Below are 19743 nucleotides of genomic sequence, written 5' to 3'. Positions count from 1 at the left end.
TTTAGGTGTCTGCTTTTCTAACAGGTTCTACCGTGATAACGAGGTGACGGCACAGTCAAAACATCACACCATACGCACCCAAAAGATCATTAAACTTTTAAGATGGATTAAAACAAACCAAGTGTGCAGAGAAGCCATGAGGAGGCTGGAGCGTTGCATAACACAGGATTTGTGGGGACGAGACTGTCGAGAGTCTCGCTAAAGAAAAAAAAATAAATCAGTAGAATTTCACAATATATACGGATGTGCTATAAATTGGCAAGTACCACAAACTGAAACATTGCACACTGTCCTGGCTTAATTATGTACAGAGACAGCGGAAGCCAAACTACGCTTCAGAGAGTTGACTTGGTCTGAATAAGTAACATGAAACCAGGCATTCATTCAACTTTATGTTTTGGTCTCCTACATATAACCTCTCACAGAAACACTCACACAAGGTGGATAACAGTCAGTGGGAATCAGTTACCAGATACCAGCCTCTGGGAAACGAAAACATATTTGCCTGGACAGACACCATGCCAGTATGAACCAACCACGGCTTAATGAACCAATTTCTTTGACAAATGATCATAGACACAGCAGCTCCCTCTGCTGACCTACATAGGGAGAGAACAAGGGGGAAGAGAATAACTTGGGAGTGATTTACACGCATGATGAATGAGCCAGTAATGCCCATGCCACCGGTTAAGACAACCTGCAGAGGTCGGATTCATAACATTGATTGACACCCAACGGAATGACTATATTAAGGCATAAATATCCATTTAGAAAATTCTAGCAAAACAGTCAATGGGCTAGATATTACTTTAGATACGTTAAATGAAGCCGGATATCCCCCATAGCACAATGGCCATGGGAAACGGCGCTGCCATGCAAGCGATTTGCTATCTTCCCCAATCCTACAGCCATCATAGTGCACACAGTTCTTCCAGCGCTGGCCCCGATTGGCTCACATGAAGAGGTTCGAGAGACACTCACACAGCAACCCACGGACTACATTTACTCCCACCAGAAACCACTTACTGGAGAGAGACCGAACGCTATGGACCAGGGTCAGCAGTTCAGAACGGAAATGTTAATGGACTTGTTACGTACTGATTTTTTTTTCAGTCAGTGCCGTGTTCACACATCAGCCATGCTTGAGTTGTACAGTCAACCCATCACTGCGGAGTAGTTGCATTGATAGGACAGTTGTATTTATGTCCAACCAGAAGTTCATTTTCAGTGATTGTCGTCATTTATTCGCTTTAGAATGCAACAAGCAAAGGCTTACTCATGGACCTGGCTGCGTAAGAGAGGACGTTAAGATGGCTCACAGCTCAGAATGTAGTCGGGCCACCTGCTACTAACACTGTTTACACCAGCCATCAGGTTCAGGATGTAAAAACACGTTTTAAAGGGACAGCCATGAGGCAACTGAAAATAAAAGTATTCCCAAAAGATTCCTTTGTATTATTAAATTCAAGCAAGGCTGCAGCCATTTGTTTACCTCGTGTCATCTGCAGTGCAGTACACTACTGCCTTCTAGTGGCAGGAGAAGAGGCCGCAAATACTGGCAGAGTCATAGATAAAGGCAGTTATATTTATTGAAAAAAAGAAAACATACAAAATGACACAAACAATGCAAAGGTTGTTCAAAGTGCAGGGCGGGAGGATTACTTCAGGTGGAGTCAGCGGGTGGAACGGCCTGTGAAAAAAAGCCCACAGACAACCGGTCAGGAGGCTGTGACTTCACTCCCAAGTCCAGCAGTACCGGGCATCAACTCAGCACTCACCACTTCTTCAATGACGACCGAGCCCTGTTGGTTGACCTCTAGGACCTCCTCCAGGTCGCTCTCGTGCGAGGACTCGTCCTCGCTCTCCGTCTCCGCCGCGCGGGGCTGAAGAGCGAGCCGTCATCAGGGGAGCATCAGTCCCAAGCATTTAACACCCATTGCAGAACCAGACTTTAAACGTTTCGTTCAAGAGTGCAGACACGTTAAACTCCACAAGGAGCACAGCTCCTAAATAAATGCCAAGTCAAATGCCGCTTTTCCACCGCCAGTACCAGCTCGACGCGCCTTTTTTGCGTTTCCATTGGCAAAAAAAGTACCTGGTACCTAGTACCGGGTACTTTTTTTAGTACTACCTCCGTCGAGGTTCCAAGCGAGAGGAGTAGGTACTTTTGTGTGACGTAAACAGGCTGCTGGTAACTGATTGGCCAGCGGCTTTTGAGTGATTATTCCCATTTACAGCCGCTGGCCAATCAGTTACCAGCAGCCTGTTTACGTCACACAAAAGTACCTACTCCTCTCGCTTGGAACCTCGACGGAGGTAGTACTAAAAAAAGTACCCGGTACTAGGTACCGGGTACTTTTTTTGCCAATGGAAACGCAAAAAAGGCGTGGCGAGTCGAGCTGGTACTGGCGGTGGAAAAGCGGCAAAAAAGGTTCACCTGGTAGTCTGGGTCTTCTTCAGAGCCCTCGTCCGTGGCCAGCTCCTGGGCCAGAGCCTCAACCCAGGTGTGCTGCTCCACCTCTTCGTCGTCATCCTCCTCATCCTCCTCGTCCAGCTCATCCTGCTTCCGCTTGTTGCCCTTCCCACACGGCTTGGTGGCGGAGATTCGCATCTCTGCGCAAACACGACACGTATACACTTCAGCTGGGGTGCCCGTTACTGTGACTACTGGTGAGAAGATTAGCTTGTACACAGAACTCCATAACACTAGTTTGCCAGACGCAAAGTTGTTAATAGATTTCGCCAAAAAGAACAGGCCAAATGTGGAGTAGAAAAGCTGCAGACATAAAAAACGTAATACATTTAGCAGACGCTTTTTATCCAAAACTTAAAATATAATTTAAATTTATCACAAGAAAAATTATAAACGTTACAATGTGCACATTTAGTGAATGCGTGTTGAGCAGTTGGGACCCAGGTGAACACACCTGGGGAGAGGGAGCAGCCGACGCTGGTGGGGACCGGGTAGCCCAGGGCGCTCTGCATGCGGCGGGGCAGGACGGCCATGATGATGCGGGTGACCCGGCGGAGGCGCTTCAGGCCCGGGCGGCTCGGGCGGGCAGGAGTGGACGCCACGGTGGACACTTCGGGGGTGTCTTTGGGTCGGAACCCGAACATGTACCAAACACCGCGGTATGCACGAATCTAGCAGTAAAACGATCGTCAAACACGAGAAGTAAATGAGCACGATTAAAGTAAACGGGCTGTCGGCCATGAGGCGTGTTAACGTTACATAGGCCTACCATGATGCTGATCGGCCAGAACCGGGATAAGTGGTAGAGCACCCCGGTAAAAACGCCGCTTCTTTTCACAATTTGAACCTGAGGGCATTTCACAGCAAAATACGTTCAAATCAAACTTTTGAAGTCTACACTCTGAAGTCGATTATCGTGTTTAGCCTCAACTTGAGGCTAGCCGCGTGACGTCCAGAGAGAGGCCAACTACGAGACACACACCCTTAGGCCTACCTCCACTTTCTCCACCTCCACATTCTCCACCACCACATTCTCCACCTCCACATTCTCCACCACCACTACTTGTTGTTCCGCAGAGTCGCTGGCCATCCTGCTGCCGATAGGTGAGGAAATACGTTAAAGTCAAAAATAAAAATGGGCCGAAGAAACAGGACACTGTCAGACTTCCAAGTTCGGAGGCGTAATGTACCCAGTAGCTTTCAACGTGTAACCAATCAGTGCACAGAATCAACCCCTGTAATCAGCGTAGACCAATGAGAAAGCTGTTCCAATTAACACTGCCCAAGAGCGCACGTTGGCTTTGACAGTCATTGCTCTGAAATTGCTCCTTCATCCGTTCATGAGTGGAGACACCGTGAGATGAAAATTAACAATTTTATTTGAATCAATCAATAATAAATCATATTCATCAATTCACAAAAAAAATAATTATAACCCATTACTGTATATATGGCTTATTTCAAAAACAGTTTTACAGAGTGGAACTGAGCTATTGAACTCATTAAACGTTTCTGTGATTTCTTTTTCCGAAATGATGCTCAATAGTCACAGCCCAACGCAACAGGACAACAATTACGATCGTCACAGGAATGATAACAATAAACACACATTCTGTGCACTTTGTGGTAAACACTTGACGAGCTATTTTCACTGTGAGGAGGCATAAGAGCCGCACTAATGACCCTCCCCCGCTCCGCAAGGCCAGATCTGGAGGTGCTTCCGCCACTCAAACCGTCACATCTACGCACGTCTTCCTCCTGAGGAGTGTGTGAGTGTGTGTGTAGGGGAGTGTGTTGTTAGTGTGTGTGTGTGTAGGGGGTGAGTGTGTTAGTGTGTGTGTGTAGGGGAGGAGTGTGTGAGTGTGTGTGTGTGAGTGTGTGTAGGGGAGTGTGTTAGTGTGTGTGTGTGTGTGTGTGTGTGTGTGTGTGTGTGAGAGTGTGTGTAGGGGAGGATTGTGTCAGTGTGATTGTAGGGGAGGAGTGTGTGTGTGTGTGTGTGTGTGTGTAGTGGAGGAGTGTGTGTGTGTGTGTGTGTGTGTGAGTGTGTGTGTGTGTGTGTGTGTGTGTGAGTGTGTGTAGGGGAGTGTGTTAGTGTGTGTGTGTGTGTGTGTGTGTGTGTGTGTGTGTGTGTGTGTGTGTGTGTGTGTGTGTGTGGAGTGTGTGTATGTGTGTGTGTGTGTGTGTGTGTGTGTAGTGGAGGAGTGTGTGTGTGTGTGTGTGTGTGTGTGTGTGTGTGTGTGTGTGTGTGTAGGGGAGGAGTGTGTGTGAGTGTGTAGGGGAGGAGTGTGTGTGAGTGTGTAGGGGAGGAGTGTGTGTGAGTGTGTGTGTGTAGGGGAGGAGTGTGTGTGTGTGTGTGTGTGTAGGGGAGGAGTGTGTGTGAGTGTGTAGGGGAGGAGTGTGTGCGTGTGCGTGTGTAGGGGAGGTGTGCGTGTGTGTGTGTGTGTGTGTGTGTGTGTGTGTGCATGGGAGGAGTGTGTGTGTAGGGGGAGGAGTGTATGTGAGTGTGTGTAGGGGGGGGGCGGTGAAGGGCCTATCGAGGTCGCTATAAAAGGCCGCCGCCGTCACCTCCTCCTCCAGCAGCAGCAGCCTGCAGCCTGCAGCCTGCAACCCCGCGGGAGCAGAGGCCAGCGAGCGACGGCAGAGCGTCTCCATGGAGGACGACCCAACGGTGACGCGCACCATCAGCGCGGGCGCCGTCTCCGGCGGCGCCGGCGGCGGCGGCGCTCCGTCCGCCGGCCTGACGACGTCGTCGCCGCGGCGCCACAGCAGCGCGGGGATGCGGGCCCTCCTGTGGGCGGCCAGCGGGGCCCGCTCCCTGGGAAGCTCCTTGGGCTCCGGGCTCCACGGCAGCCGGGACGGCGCGTTCCCCAACCTGCTGACCCCCGACAGCATCCCGCCCTTCACCATCCCCAGCCTGTCCCTGCAGCCCGACGACGGGCCCCGAGGGCCCCCGGCCCCTAGGGCCCGCCCCGGAGAGGAGGAGGACGACGACGACGACGAGGAGGAGGAGGAGGAGGAGGAGGAGGAGGAGGTCGACGAGGGTCTAGGGGCGGAGCTGGCGTCGTCTCTGAGCGTCTCGCCGTCCCGCTCCGCGCCGCCATGGCGCTCAGCGGCGTCCTACTCGGACCTCCGCGTGCCGGCGCCGGACCGCCGGGCCCAGCGGACCGTCTCCGACCCCCTGAGGAGGGGGTCCCTGCTGAGGGAGGGCTCCCACCCGGGGCCCCACCAGGGGGAGGAGGTGCACCAGCACGGCCTGGACCCGGCCAGCAGGGCGGCGCTCTCCCTGACGCACCTGGCCAGGGTGACCACGCCCTACGGCTTCGTCACGCTGAGCCAGAGCCCCCAGAGGGCCAGCGAGGAGGTGCTGCTCTGCCCGGCCGGCCCCCACCACCGCCAAACCTCCGCCAAGCGAGACCAAGCGGGGCTGCCGGGGGGCCGCGCCGCCAAGCCCCCCCCGGAGAGGTCACGCGGCGCGAGGGTCGGAGGCCCGCCGCCGCCGCCGCCGCCGCCGCCGCCGCCGCCGCCGCCGCCGCCGCCGTCTGAAGACTCGGGCGTCGCCCGGACTGAGTCGCCTCCCACGGCAACGGCCACGCCTTCCCACAGGCCGAACAAGAAGCCGAAACGGCGGCTTCGCGATTTCATACGGAAGCACATGCTGCCCCTTCACTAGACACATGCTGCCCCTTCACTAGACACACACTGCCCCTTCACTAGACACGTACTGCCCCTTCACTAGACACATGCTGCCCCTTCACTAGACACATGCTGCCCCTTCACTAGACATACGCTGCCCCTTCACTAGACACGTGCTGCCCCTTCACTAGACACACGCTGCCCCTTCACTAGACACACGCTGCCCCTTCACTAGACACACGCTGCCCCTTCACTAGACACATACTGCCCCTTCACTAGACACATGCTGCCCCTTCACTAGACACATGCTGCCCCTTCACTAGACACATGCTGCCCCTTCACTAGACACATTCTGCCCCTTCACTAGACACATGCTGCCCCTTCACTAGACACATGCTGCCCCTTCACTAGACACATGCTGCCCCTTCACTAGACACATGCTGCCCCTTCACTAGACACGTGCTGCCCCTTCACTAGACACATACTGCCCCTTCACTAGACACATGCTGCCCCTTCACTAGACACACGCTGCCCCTTCACTAGACACATGCTGCCCCTTCACTAGACACATGCTGCCCCTTCACTAGACACGTACTGCCCCTTCACTAGACACATGCTGCCCCTTCACTAGACACATGCTGCCCCTTCACTAGACACATGCTGCCCCTTCACTAGACACGTGCTGCCCCTTCACTAGACACACGCTGCCCCTCCACTAGACACATGCTGCCCCTTCACTAGACACATGCTGCCCCTTCACTAGACACATGCTGCCCCTTCACTAGACACGTGCTGCCCCTTCACTAGACACATGCTGCCCCTTCACTAGACACATGCTGCCCCTTCACTAGACACATGCTGCCCCTTCACTAGACACATGCTGCCCCTTCACTAGACACACGCTGCCCCTTCACTAGACACACGCTGCCCCTTCACTAGACACACGCTGCCCCTTCACTAGACGCGTGCTGCCCCTTCACTAGACACACACTGCCCCTTCACTAGACACATGCTGCCCCTTCACTAGACACATGCTGCCCCTTCACTAGACACATGCTGCCCCTTCACTAGACGCGTGCTGCCCCTTCACTAGACACACGCTGCCCCTTCACTAGACACACGCTGCCCCTTCACTAGACACACACTGCCCCTTCACTAGACACATGCTGCCCCTTCACTAGACACATGCTGCCCCTTCACTAGACACATGCTGCCCCTTCACTAGACACATGCTGCCCCTTCACTAGACACATGCTGCCCCTTCACTAGACACATGCTGCCCCTTCACTAGACACACGCTGCCCCTTCACTAGACACGTACTGCCCCTTCACTAGACACGTACTGCCCCTTCACTAGACACATGCTGCCCCTTCACTAGACACATGCTGCCCCTTCACTAGACACACGCTGCCCCTTCACTAGACACACGCTGCCCCTTCACTAGACACGTGCTGCCCCTTCACTAGACACACGCTGCCCCTTCACTAGACACACGCTGCCCCTTCACTAGACACACGCTGCCCCTTCACTAGACACACGCTGCCCCTTCACTAGACACACGCTGCCCCTTCACTAGACACACGCTGCCCCTTCACTAGACACATGCTGCCCCTTCACTAGACACATACTGCCCCTTCACTAGACACATGCTGCCCCTTCACTAGACACATGCTGCCCCTTCACTAGACACATGCTGCCCCTTCACTAGACACATGCTGCCCCTTCACTAGACACATGCTGCCCCTTCACTAGACACATGCTGCCCCTTCACTAGACACATGCTGCCCCTTCACTAGACGCGTGCTGCCCCTTCACTAGACACATGCTGCCCCTTCACTAGACACGTGCTGCCCCTTCACTAGACACGTGCTGCCCCTTCACTAGACACACGCTGCCCCTTCACTAGACACGTGCTGCCCCTTCACTAGACACATGCTGCCCCTTCACTAGACACATGCTGCCCCTTCACTAGACACGTGCTGCCCCTTCACTAGACACATGCTGCCCCTTCACTAGACACGTGCTGCCCCTTCACTAGACACATGCTGCCCCTTCACTAGACACGTGCTGCCCCTTCACTAGACACACGCTGCCCCTTCACTAGACACATGCTGCCCCTTCACTAGACACATGCTGCCCCTTCACTAGACACATGCTGCCCCTTCACTAGACACACGCTGCCCCTTCACTAGACACACGCTGCCCCTTCACTAGACACGTGCTGCCCCTTCACTAGACACATGCTGCCCCTTCACTAGACACATGCTGCCCCTTCACTAGACACTGGGCAGTGTGCGACGTGAGGGGGAGCAGGGGGCCCACAGCTCCCCTAGTGGTGACATGAGCTCCCCTGGAAACATTTGTGAAGTTTGTGAAATTTTGGGGGAGCTCTAAAATATTGCTATGATAGCCAAATAAATGCTATTTTGGGCATGGTTTTTTTTCTCAAATGTGTGAAATAAATAAAATAAAATAATATTTTGAGGTTTATGATTCATGAAAAAAAAACGTAGCCTAATGCTTGTCATTAGCGCACAGGAGTCGTTCGAAGCGTGGGGGGCGCTGCCTGCTGCCCCGCTACCCGCTCACACGGGCTCGTTTAGGTACACGCTTAAAAGACCTGTCACCTGCGCGGCGCCTGTAGTGTGTGTGGCGTTGCGTCTCTCCAGGCAGTGAGTGGGTTGTGTTGTGTTACAGCTGTGTTGTTAATAATAATGGCATATTGTCCATGGTTAGGCTGCCGCTGTAGGCTGGCTGCTCTTATCGCGTGTGTTGGGCTCTCTTTTAAGTTGATTTAATTAAACAGTCAAAGGTTACTTTGGTGGTCCGTGGATTATTTTTTTATCATGTGGATTGACGTTTGTGTTAGTCCATGAATGCAAAAACTCACCCCCAGAGGCGAATGTGTTTTTTTTCGTAGGCGGAATCCGGAAGAATCATGAATATTAATGAGGGGATAGCTGGAGATTATCCAATCACGTTGGTTTAAATCCCTGATCCAATCCAAAAAAGGCTCAAATCCGTGACGTGACCGCAGGGTAGGTACCTTAAATTGTAATGTATTTTAAACTAACGCTAGTCAAACGCATTTCTCTGATAGGGTTATGGTTAGGGGTAGAGGTAGGGGTAGGGGTAGGGTTATGCTTAGGGTTAGGGGCAGGGGTAGGGGTAGGGTTATGGTTAGGGGTAGGGTTATGGTTAGGGGTAGGGGTAGGGTTATGGTTAGGGGTAGGGGTAGGGTTAGGGTTAGGGTTATGGTTAGGGGTAGGGGTAGGGGTAGGGTTAGGGGTAGGGTTAGGGTTACGGTTAGGGTTGGGGTTAGGAGTCAGCGTGCGAGTTTGCCTGACAGGCTGCCTGTCCAATCCTAGCGCTTGAGGCGGGACATCTTCCGGATTCCGCCTGCGAAAAACACAGCGCCCCCCGGAGTCCGAGGTATAACGGGCTCTCTGCACGCAACACTTCCGCATTGGTCTCAGAGCGCTTCTACAAATCCGGTTCTGGTGTTACACTGATTTCTGCGACCCACCGAAAAGAAGAGTGTGACCCAAGGGGGGGCGCTGTTTTTTTGGTTTTTTTGTAAATACGCACGGGTTTGAAGCGTAGACAAGGCAGGAAGTCGCTCACGTGCGGAAACACTCACGAGCTTAACACGTAACATTTGTATCGTCATCCGTTTTTTTTTTGCCCTGCTTTGTGAGGCCGGGCAGTAGCTCGTTGATCCATAGTGTGGGTCTGTACAATGATGAATCAAATCTAATCAGGGTGTCCGTGACGATACAGACGTTACGTTTTAAGCTTGTGCATGTTTCAGAAAATGTTCAACAGCGCCCCCCCTTGGGTCACACTTTTTCGGTGGGTCGCAGTGTAACACCAGAACCGGATTTGTAGAAGCACTCTGACACCAATGTGGAAGTGTTGCGTGCAGAGAGCCCATTGGCGGGAGGACTGACTGATCAGTCAGTCATGCGACAGCCCTCGTGTGTACAGTTTAAACGTGTCAAGATGTATTTCCTGTTGCAACGTCCTGCTAGAAAAATCGTTATCTCCCATTAAAAAAAAGCCACTGATACTGATACCTGATATGAATGCACTTTGCTGATTTGGGTTGTTCACTGAGTAACACCCTTAAGTATTGTTATGAATAGTAGTAGATGTAGTACTTCATAGGTATTTTCTCACAGGATATAAACAGAATCATAGGCACGGGTTTGTTTCATATATTTGACGGGCAACATAGGGGGAGTTTTTCTTTTTTAATATATATATATATATATATATAAAAGGGTTTACAGAAAAACGATATCCAACTGAAACTGTATTGTGTGTGTTTACAAAACAAACTAAAACAAACTCAAATCATAGACAAAATGTCTTTAGTTCTCGTCTTCGTCGATGCATTTCATACATAGGATTATTTTGGGTGGATATGTAATAATCCATCCCCCCTCTGGCCTGTATTCCCACGTCGGGTCCCTCGGGACCAGTGCTACAGAGAGAAGGCACTCAGCCCTGCGCCTGGCCTGACGTCTGTGGGGTGCTCTCGTATAGTGACCAGGCTCTCCTCTCCTCCTTGTTCCCTGAGTGTACGAGGAGGACGCTCTCAGCTGAAGAGACGGCTAATGAAGCTCGCCCACTACAGCTTTGTAGTCTGAGGCCCTCATCTCCCCCTCTAAATAGATTCAAACGAGATGGGCCCGAATGAGTTGTTGTTTCCAGCCCTCATTTGTTTCACCGTGGTCACTTAGCCTCTGTGTCTTGAATTGATGAGGCTTTCTCATGACGTGAGAGTGTTGAACACAATAGAACAAAAGCTGAGCTGATATGGGCATCACGTTTCGTCCGAGGAAGCCAAATCATCTTTAAATCAAATCACCTGTAAGCCCTGGACTTTATTGTGTTAAGCCCTGGACTTTATTGTGTTCAGTCCTGGACTTTATTGTGTTAAGTCCTGGACTTTATTGTGTTTTTATCCTCAATTGTATTTGTCTATATTGTATATGTCTTTTCATGTGTGTAAAGCATTTGTTTGATCCAATTGAATACATTAAATCAAAAATCGAATCAAAATCTTCCAAGTAAAAATGTATCATTTCTGCCAAATGTATCTCGTACTAAATGTATTTTGTATTCTTTTTTTAATGTATTTTTCTTATTGTAGTGACGGTTAACACCCGTCTCTTGAATGTGAACACACTTCAGCCCTCATTGCATTATTGAACCGTTAAGATTATGATGTAAATTATTTTAGTCTATGCTATTTCTGATGACATGTTTCAAGCTAACAACAGTTATGAATGGTTTCTTCTCCACATAATGGACAACACCATATAAGGTTTTATGAGTTTATAGATAGGTTAAAGAACTACAAACATGGCCACTCTGCCATTTCCGCTAAAGACAACCCTGGTGACAATTAAGTGCACTGTGTATTAAAAATATAAGTACATATTTCATTCCAAGTACATTTAAACATTTAAATACATTTAAGTACATTTAAATTAAGCAATCTTACACGAGATGGAGTTCTTGAATGTCATTATTGGTACGCACAGCCGTGGGAACGAGGAGCTTGTGCCAAGTTCCGAAGTCCTGTGCTTCAAGTACCAATAATGACATTCAAGAACGCCATCGAGTGTAAGATTGCAATTCAATAACACAAACCATTTTCATCATCAACAATATTGTAAAATATTTTTATATTGTGGGTTAATTTGCCCTCAAATTCAAGCTTTCTGCCCGAGTTCATCTCCATCAGAAAATAGTTCCTATAGTAACGATAGCCGACTCTTGGTCAGTTGAACATTGTTATGGAAACTAGGCTCATGAAAGTAGTTTTGGCTAGTTAGCGTAGCAATACTTTCTGTAATTAGGCACAATCTTTTTGTCCGTTCTTTCACCAGGCATTTAAACATGCTCGAGAATGGGAATTGACCAATCTGAGTGCTTGCTTAAACTTAAACGTGTTATTGAATAAACTTTAAAAAATGTCAGTTAAGCATACTTTTAACATGTATACTGAAACAACACTTTAAGTACATTAGTGTTGGTATATTTATTTCAAGTACACTTACATTGAACTTAAATAGATCTCAGAAGAAGTATATTTTTCCAAAAGTCTACCTAAAATATAATATATTATTATATTATATTATAGTATATTTCTGAAAAATTTACTTGGAAATACAATACTAAATTCTAGAATTTAGTTCTAGTAGAAATAACTTTTGAGATGGTTGTTAGCAGTGGACTGCGCCATTCATGCTATGAAAAATAAATGGCCGTAACCGTTGTGGGACACCTTAAGTGCTATTAAATATAAACTGTGATAATAGTTTGAAAACGACATCAGATTTTCATGATGAATAAATGTCTGTGTCCACATCTACGGCGAGGTGAGGCAGCACCATGCAGGTGGAGCGATGGCTCCTGGGATTATGTTATGGGGATGTGACCAAGTTGTCACCTATCACCCAAGGCATGGGAACAGAGAACGAAACCCAAATCTTGGGTGTTCCTCAAACTTCCTCAAAAATCCAAATAAATGCACAAATTAAAATCCATGCACAAATTGAATACTAATATACATACTTTTATGGAGGTTAAAATTACAGTAAATACTTTCAAATACATAAATGGTAGAAACGTGTGTCAACTCACACGTTGACACATCTATGATTTGGTAATTTCTTAACTGAAGGAAATTATGAAAGATTTCAAGAAATGCTTCGCTGGTTTCACTTGTTCCTCTTATTCTTCAAACTGAGGTTAGAAGAGAGACGGCAGTTGTGCTTTTCCGTTAGCAACCTCAACCTACCAGAGAGAGAGAGAGAGAGAGAGAGAGAGAGAGAGAGAGAGAGCGAGAGAGACGCACACACACACACACACACACACACACACACACACACAGACAGACAGAGAGGTCTAGGGGGGAATAGTTCAAACAGGGAATCAGTAAGACCTGTAGCCACACTGTGACAGACGGCTGCGTGCGTGTATACATCCTGGACCTACGCGCTGCGCTTCTCGACCCAGTGGAGGGGGGAGCTGGTCTGGGCCCCCAGATGGAGTGCGTCGGTGACCTCCGCCCTACGAAGGCACGGCCGGGGCCCCCAGCCCTGCCTGCCAAGCAGCGCAGGTACGGAGTGGCCATCCTCCCCGCGTGTCGCTCTAGTGTGTGTCGCTCTAGTGTGTGTTGCTCTAGTGTGTGTCCCTCTAGTGTGTGTTGCTCTAGTGTGTTTCTCTAGTGTGTTACTCTAGTGTGTGTTGCTGTAGTGTGTGTATTGCTCTAGTGTGTGTTGCTCTAGTGTGTTGCTCTAGTGTGTGTTTCTCTAGTGTGTTGCTCTAGTGTGTGTTGCTGTAGTGTGTGTATTGCTCTAGTGTGTGTTTCTCTAGTGTGTTGCTCTAGTGTGTGTTTCTCTAGTGTGTTGCTCTAGTGTGTGTTGCTCTAGTGTGTGTTGCTCTAGTGTGTGTTGCTCTAGTGTGTCGCTCTAGTGTGTGTCGCTCTAGTGTGCGTTGCTCTAGTGTGTGTCCCTCTAGTGTGTTGCTCTAGTGTGTGTCGCTCTAGTGTGTTGCTCTAGTGTGTGTCACTCTAGTGTGTATTGCTCTAGTGTGTGTTTCTCTAGTGTGTTGCTCTAGTGTGTGTCGCTCTAGTGTGTGTTGCTCTAGTGTGTGTCCCTCTAGTGTGTCGCTCTAGTGTGTTTCTCTAGTGTGTGTTGCTGTAGTGTGTGTATTGCTCTAGTGTGTGTTTCTCTAGTGTGTTGCTCTAGTGTGTGTTTCTCTAGTGTGTTGCTCTAGTGTGTGTCGCTCTAGTGTGCGTTGCTCTAGTGTGTGTCCCTCTAGTGTGTCGCTCTAGTGTGTGTCCCTCTAGTGTGTGTTGCTCTAGTGTGTGTCCCTCTAGTGTGTCGCTCTAGTGTGTGTCGCTCTAGTGTGCGTTGCTCTAGTGTGTGTCCCTCTAGTGTGTTGCTCTAGTGTGTGTCACTCTAGTGTGTTGCTCTAGTGTGTGTCACTCTAGTGTGTATTGCTCTAGTGTGTGTTTCTCTAGTGTGTTGCTCTAGTGTGTGTCGCTCTAGTGTGTGTCCCTCTAGTGTGTCGCTCTAGTGTGTTGCTCTAGTGTGTTTCGCTCTAGTGTGTGTTGCTCTAGTGTGTGTCACTCTAGTGTGTATTGCTCTAGTGTGTGTTTCTCTAGTGTGTTGCTCTAGTGTGTTTCGCTCTAGTGTGTGTTGCTCTAGTGTGTTTCGCTCTAGTGTGTTTCACTCTAGTGTGTGTTGCTCTAGTGTGTGTCCCTCTAGTGTGTCCCTCTAGTGTGTCGCTCTCGTGTGTGTTGCTCTAGTGTGTTTCGCTCTAGTGTGTGTCGCTCTAGTGTGTGTCCATCTAGTGTGTCGCTCTAGTGTGTTTCGCTCTAGTGTGTGTTGCTCTAGTGTGTGTCCCTCTAGTGTATCGCTCTAGTGTGTGTTGCTCTAGTGTGTTTCGCTCTAGTGTGTGTTGCTCTAGTGTGTGTTGCTCTAGTGTGTCGCTCTAGTGTGTGTTGCTCTAGTGTGTTTCGCTCTAGTGTGTGTTGCTCTAGTGTGTTTCTCTAGTGTGTTACTCTAGTGTGTGTTGCTGTAGTGTGTGTATTGCTCTAGTGTGTGTTTCTCTAGTGTGTTGCTCTAGTGTGTGTTTCTCTAGTGTGTTGCTCTAGTGTGTGTCGCTCTAGTGTGCGTTGCTCTAGTGTGTGTCCCTCTAGTGTGTCGCTCTAGTGTGTGTCCCTCTAGTGTGTCGCTCTAGTGTGTGTTGCTCTAGTGTGTGTCCCTCTAGTGTGTCGCTCTAGTGTGTGTCGCTCTAGTGTGTGTTGCTCTAGTGTGTGTTGCTCTAGTGTGTGTCCCTCTAGTGTGTCGCTCTAGTGTGTGTCGCTCTAGTGTGCGTTGCTCTAGTGTGTGTCCCTCTAGTGTGTTGCTCTAGTGTGTGTCGCTCTAGTGTGTGTTGCTCTAGTGTGTGTTGCTCTAGTGTGTGTCCCTCTAGTGTGTCGCTCTAGTGTGTGTTGCTCTAGTGTGTTTCGCTCTAGTGTGTGTTGCTCTAGTGTGTGTTGCTCTAGTGTGTTTCGCTCTAGTGTGTGTCGCTCTAGTGTGTGTTGCTCTAGTGTGTTTCACTCTAGTGTGTGTTGCTCTAGTGTGTTTCGCTCTAGTGTGTTTCGCTCTAGTGTGTGTCCCTCTAGTGTGTGTTGCTCTAGTGTGTGTCGCTCTAGTGTGTGTCCCTCTAGTGTGTCCCTCTAGTGTGTCCCTCTAGTGTGTTGCTCTAGTGTGTGTCCCTCTAGTGTGTGTCGCTCTAGTGTGTCGCTCTAGTGTGAGTGGGAATCTTCACGTGGTTCTGCGTTGCTGAACACCATCGCCGTGACGACCCCCTCCCCTTCTGGTTCTGGTTTCTGTGGGATGAGGCCCGTTGCCTAGATAATCCTGGACATTGCCAATAAGAAGTGGAATGCGAATGCAGCACACTGTTCATATGTTCATATGTTCATGTGTTCACATCACAGCCTAATGAAAGTTCCACCAACGGGAATGTCTCCACGCCTTTAGTGCTGTAGTTCACCACGACGAAGTCAACATGTGCAAGGGATTCTAAACTGTGCTCATAGCGGACATGAGCACATGGGACCCAAGTCATTTTGTTTCCCACGTTAATCAACGTTGTGTGTGTGTGTGTGCGTGCGTGCGTGCAGGAGCCTGTACTCCGAGGGCTCCAGCGTGGACATGGACTGTGGCGAGGGGGGGCTGCCCAGCCCAGCGGGCCCCCAGCAGCAGAAGCAGACGGACACAGATGTGTTCCTGGAGGCGGTCCACTGCCAGGAGGCCCAGTGTCCGCTACACCAGGGCTCCGGTGAGGTCAAAGGTCACGATTCAATGTCTAGAATCGACCTGTATAGACATTCACATATACAATGAGGGCGTTTAGCAGACGCTTTTATCCACAGTGACTTACAAAAAGTCCATTTGCCAGAAGAAAGAGAGACAACAATATATCGCTGTCGGTACAGTAAGGACGTTCATAGAGCCACTAACATTCACTAGTATACAACAGTGATAGCTAGGATAAGATGCTTTACGATGCTAAGCACTATTTTTCAGTACCATGACGTATGTCTGGTGTGTGTTGCTCTAGTGTGTGTTGCTCTAGTGTGTGTTGCTCTAGTGTGTTGCTCTAGTGTGTGTTGCTCTAGTGTGTTGCTCTAGTGTGTGTTGCTCTAGTGTGTTGCTCTAGTGTATGTTGCTCTAGTGTGTTGCTCTAGTGTGTCGCTCTAGTTTGTGTCACTCTAGTGTGTTGCTCTAGTGTGTGTTGCTCTAGTGTGTGTCCCTCTAGTGTGTGTTGTTCTAGTGTGTGTCACTCTAGTATGTGTCGCTCTAGTGTTTGTTGCTCTAGTGTGTGTCGCTCTAGAGTAGCTCTTGTGTGTCACTCTTGTGTGTGTCGCTCTAGTGTGTCGCTCTAGTGTGCATTGCTCTAGTGTGTGTCACTCTAGTGTGTGTCGCTCTAGTATGTTGCTGTAGTGTGTTGCTCTAGTGTGCATTGCTCTAGTGTGTGTCGCTCTAGTGTGCGTCACTCTAGTGTGTGTTGCTCTAGTGTGTGTTGCTCTAGTGCGTTGCTCTAGTGTGTGTTGCTCTAGTGTGTGTAGCTCTAGTGTTCCTCGCTTTAGTGTGTCGCTGTAGTGTGTTGCTCTAGTGTGTTGCTCTAGTGTGTGTTTCTCTAGTGTGTCGCTCTAGTGTGTGTCGCTCTAGTTTGTGTTGCTCTAGTGTTTGTTGCTCTAGTGTGTGTCACTCTAGTGTGTGTCGCTCTAGTGTGTGTCACTCTAGTGTGTGTCACTCTAGTGTGTTTCGCTCTAGTGTGTGTCGCTCTAGTGTGTGTCGCTCTAGTGTGTGTTGCTCTAGTGTGTTTCACTCTAGTGTGTTGCTCTAGTGTGTGTCCCTCTAGTGTGTTGCTCTAGTGTGTGTCACTCTAGTGTGTTGCTTTAGTGTGTGTCGCTCTAGTGTGTGTCGCTCTAGTGTGCGTCACTCTAGTGTGTGTTGCTCTAGTGCGTTGCTCTAGTGTGTGTTGCTTTAGTGTGTGTTGCTTTAGTGTGTGTCGCTCTAGTGTGTGTCACTCTAGTGTGTTGCTCTAGGGTGTGTCACTCTAGTGTATTGCTCTAGTGTGTGTCGCTCTAGTGTGTGTGGCTCTAGTGTGTTGCTCTAGTGTGTGTCACTCTAGTGTGTTGCTCTAGTGTGTGTTTCTCTAGTGCGTCACTCTAGTGTGTGTCACTCTAGTGTGTTGCTCTAGTGTGTGTTTCTGCAGTGTGTGTTTGCCACTCTGCCCTCTCTGCAGTTCCTCTTTCTCATGAACCACGGAAGGAAGGAAGTTACACCCTATAGCCACATTTAACACCCTGATCAGACATCGTAGGTGTCTTCATCTAGCACTGAGAATACGAGACGCATTCATACACATGGAAGTATGGCTATCGTAGTGGTAGCACACTTCATTCAGACATTCACCAATGAATGAATCCCCCCCAACAATGTACTGGCTTGTAGAGTTTAACAACACAATACACACCCTGATGCTTCCAGCTCTCGTAAATGTGTGCAAATATGGAGGCGTTGTTGGTTCTGTCTACTGTGTCGTGTGTCATGTCATGTGTGCATCTATTGTGAAACCGACCGTTCATTCACGTATTCACTCTGAAATCTCTGCAGCCTCATCTTGCTGTCATGAGGACGAAGTTTTCTCAGAGGGCTTCCCCCCCCCTGTCCCCCGTAAGAAGCTGGTGCGCGCCATGTCGATGCCCGAGCGGTACACCCCGCCTACTGCCCCAAAACGGCCTCCCAGGCCCCCCGTGTCGGGACTAAACAAACACCTCACCCACCGTCAATGCTTCGACAACCCGCTCTACATGTTGACGCCGCTAGAGGGCGCCATTTCCCCGGAGCACAGAGAAGCGCAGACAGCAGCCACAGTGAATCCGCTTCTATCGTGGGACAGCAGCAGTGACACCGCGCCCCTCTCCCAACTGTCGTTTGACACACCGGACGAGCAGGTGCTGCCGTACCTGTCGAGCGAGGCCGCGGGGGTGAGCATCGCGCAGAGACATCTGTTGTTCCTCCGAAGCGCTGCGGACGCCTTGGAAGCCGACCTTCTGATGCCGGGGGCGGCCGGCGGGCTCTCCTACACACCGGAGGACTTCCAGCTGTGTGACGGATGTGAGCCCAGGCAGATAGGAGATGACGTCTACTACAAACTGCACTGCAACAGGTTTCCAAACAAAGTGCTGGGAGCAAGGGTAAGTTCATACTGCAACCATTCCCAGTTAATTAATCGAATATGTACATTGAATGTTGCTGTTGATATTATAATATAAAGTGCATGAAAACCACCCACTGTCAAACAAACTCTAGAAACAAACGAATGTTTTCTCAAAAATACTTAATTGGCGATTTCGCATTATTTCCATCCAGGTGTACAAACCGGATAACCAGTCGGCCCACTCCGTCCCCCAGTCGCCGCACGTCAATCTGCAACAAGTCCTCGTTCATTTCTCACCTAGCAGCACTCAAGAGGCAGCGGCACAGCCAGACTGTACACCTCAAAGGCGGCCACTGGGTGGCAGTAGTGAGTTTGTTGACGGCCAACTCGTTTCCCCCATAAATAACCCTCCGACTATTATAGAATTATTGGAGAGGGGACAGGCTGTGAGTGTTGAAAGAGATTTTCCTCAAGCCACACTAGAGGAGTTCTTTAAGGTCCGCTGTGCTAGGCAGACCTCTGATCCCGCGCTATATGCGAAACAGCTGTGTATCCTGTTGCTGCAGGTGGCCACAGGCCTGCAGCAGCTGTGCAGTCACGGAGACGGAGTAATGTACACAAAGTTGAGACCGTCCGATGTTTTCCTTGTGTGGCCCAGCGGAGCGCCAGCCGCGTCCGACAGAGCAGAAAGGAGAACGGACAAAGAGCGAGCCGCGGTTCAGACGCACTGGGAGAGATTAGGGGCGCCTCGCGTGGTTCTCACCAACACACCCTATGGATCCACTTCCAGCCATCACGCCGTGTCCTCCACCAACGCCCAGATCGGAGGGCTGATTCTCCGAGGCCTTCATCCCGGAGAAAGTCTCTCCTCTCCTCCGGTCACGCGGGGCTCGCTTCCGAAATCCACCAGCGACCCGTACACCGAGAGACTGCTGGATCTGGCCGGGTGGCTTCAGAACGAGAGCTGCGCGCTGCCGCTGTCGCACACCAAGACGATCCTCCAAGCGCTGCTCTGGGGGCCCCGGGCCCAGCTCTTCACCTTCCACATCGGCTCGGACACGTCCACCGTGAACTCCTGGCTGACCATCAGCCGCAGCCTGCTGGTGCTGAAGATGGCCGAGAGGGGCCTGCTTCAGGCCGGGCCGCCCCTGGACTGGGAGGCGTGCCTCTGCCTCCGGTACTTCGCGTCCTGCGACGCTGAAGGGTTGAGCCATGCCTCCGAGTGCCTAGCGCTCCTCCGAAGGCTATGAAATATTTAGATTATTTTTGTTTGATGTTTTTTTTTCCTAATTTATCTCAATAAGCAGTATTGGTTTGAAGGCCTGAACTGAAGTTGACGTCACCAGCCTGCCACACTTTCGCGGCTGTTGAAGCTGCGAGTCTTCTGAACATG

General features: G+C 50.0%; 2 protein-coding genes across 2 annotated transcripts; one reads left to right on the top strand and one right to left on the bottom strand.

Annotated features, from left to right (window-relative positions):
• Positions 1 to 570: 570 nt before the first annotated feature.
• org (oogenesis-related gene) lies at positions 571 to 3563 on the bottom strand (the record flags this gene model as incomplete). The annotated part of the gene is made up of 6 exons (XM_084473493.1): positions 571 to 599; positions 1757 to 1883; positions 2438 to 2613; positions 2928 to 3144; positions 3243 to 3320; positions 3498 to 3563. 6 exons carry the CDS (start codon positions 3561 to 3563, stop codon positions 571 to 573), a joined length of 693 nt encoding a protein of 230 aa, XP_084329619.1.
• A 9589-nt stretch (positions 3564 to 13152) lies between these two features.
• Positions 13153 to 19657, top strand: LOC311353016 (protein PEAK3). The gene is made up of 4 exons (XM_084472854.1): positions 13153 to 13242; positions 15802 to 15959; positions 17804 to 18387; positions 18563 to 19657. Exons 1-4 carry the CDS (start codon positions 13169 to 13171, stop codon positions 19598 to 19600), a joined length of 1854 nt encoding a protein of 617 aa, XP_084328980.1. The 5' UTR covers positions 13153 to 13168; the 3' UTR covers positions 19601 to 19657.
• The last annotated feature ends 86 nt before the right edge of the window (positions 19658 to 19743 follow it).

Source organism: Micromesistius poutassou (assembly GCF_964030765.1).
Source record: "Micromesistius poutassou genome assembly, chromosome: 9".
NCBI lineage: Eukaryota > Metazoa > Chordata > Actinopteri > Gadiformes > Gadidae > Micromesistius > Micromesistius poutassou.
Note: the sequence above shows the minus strand (reverse complement) of the source record. Positions and strands in the feature narration are given on the sequence as shown.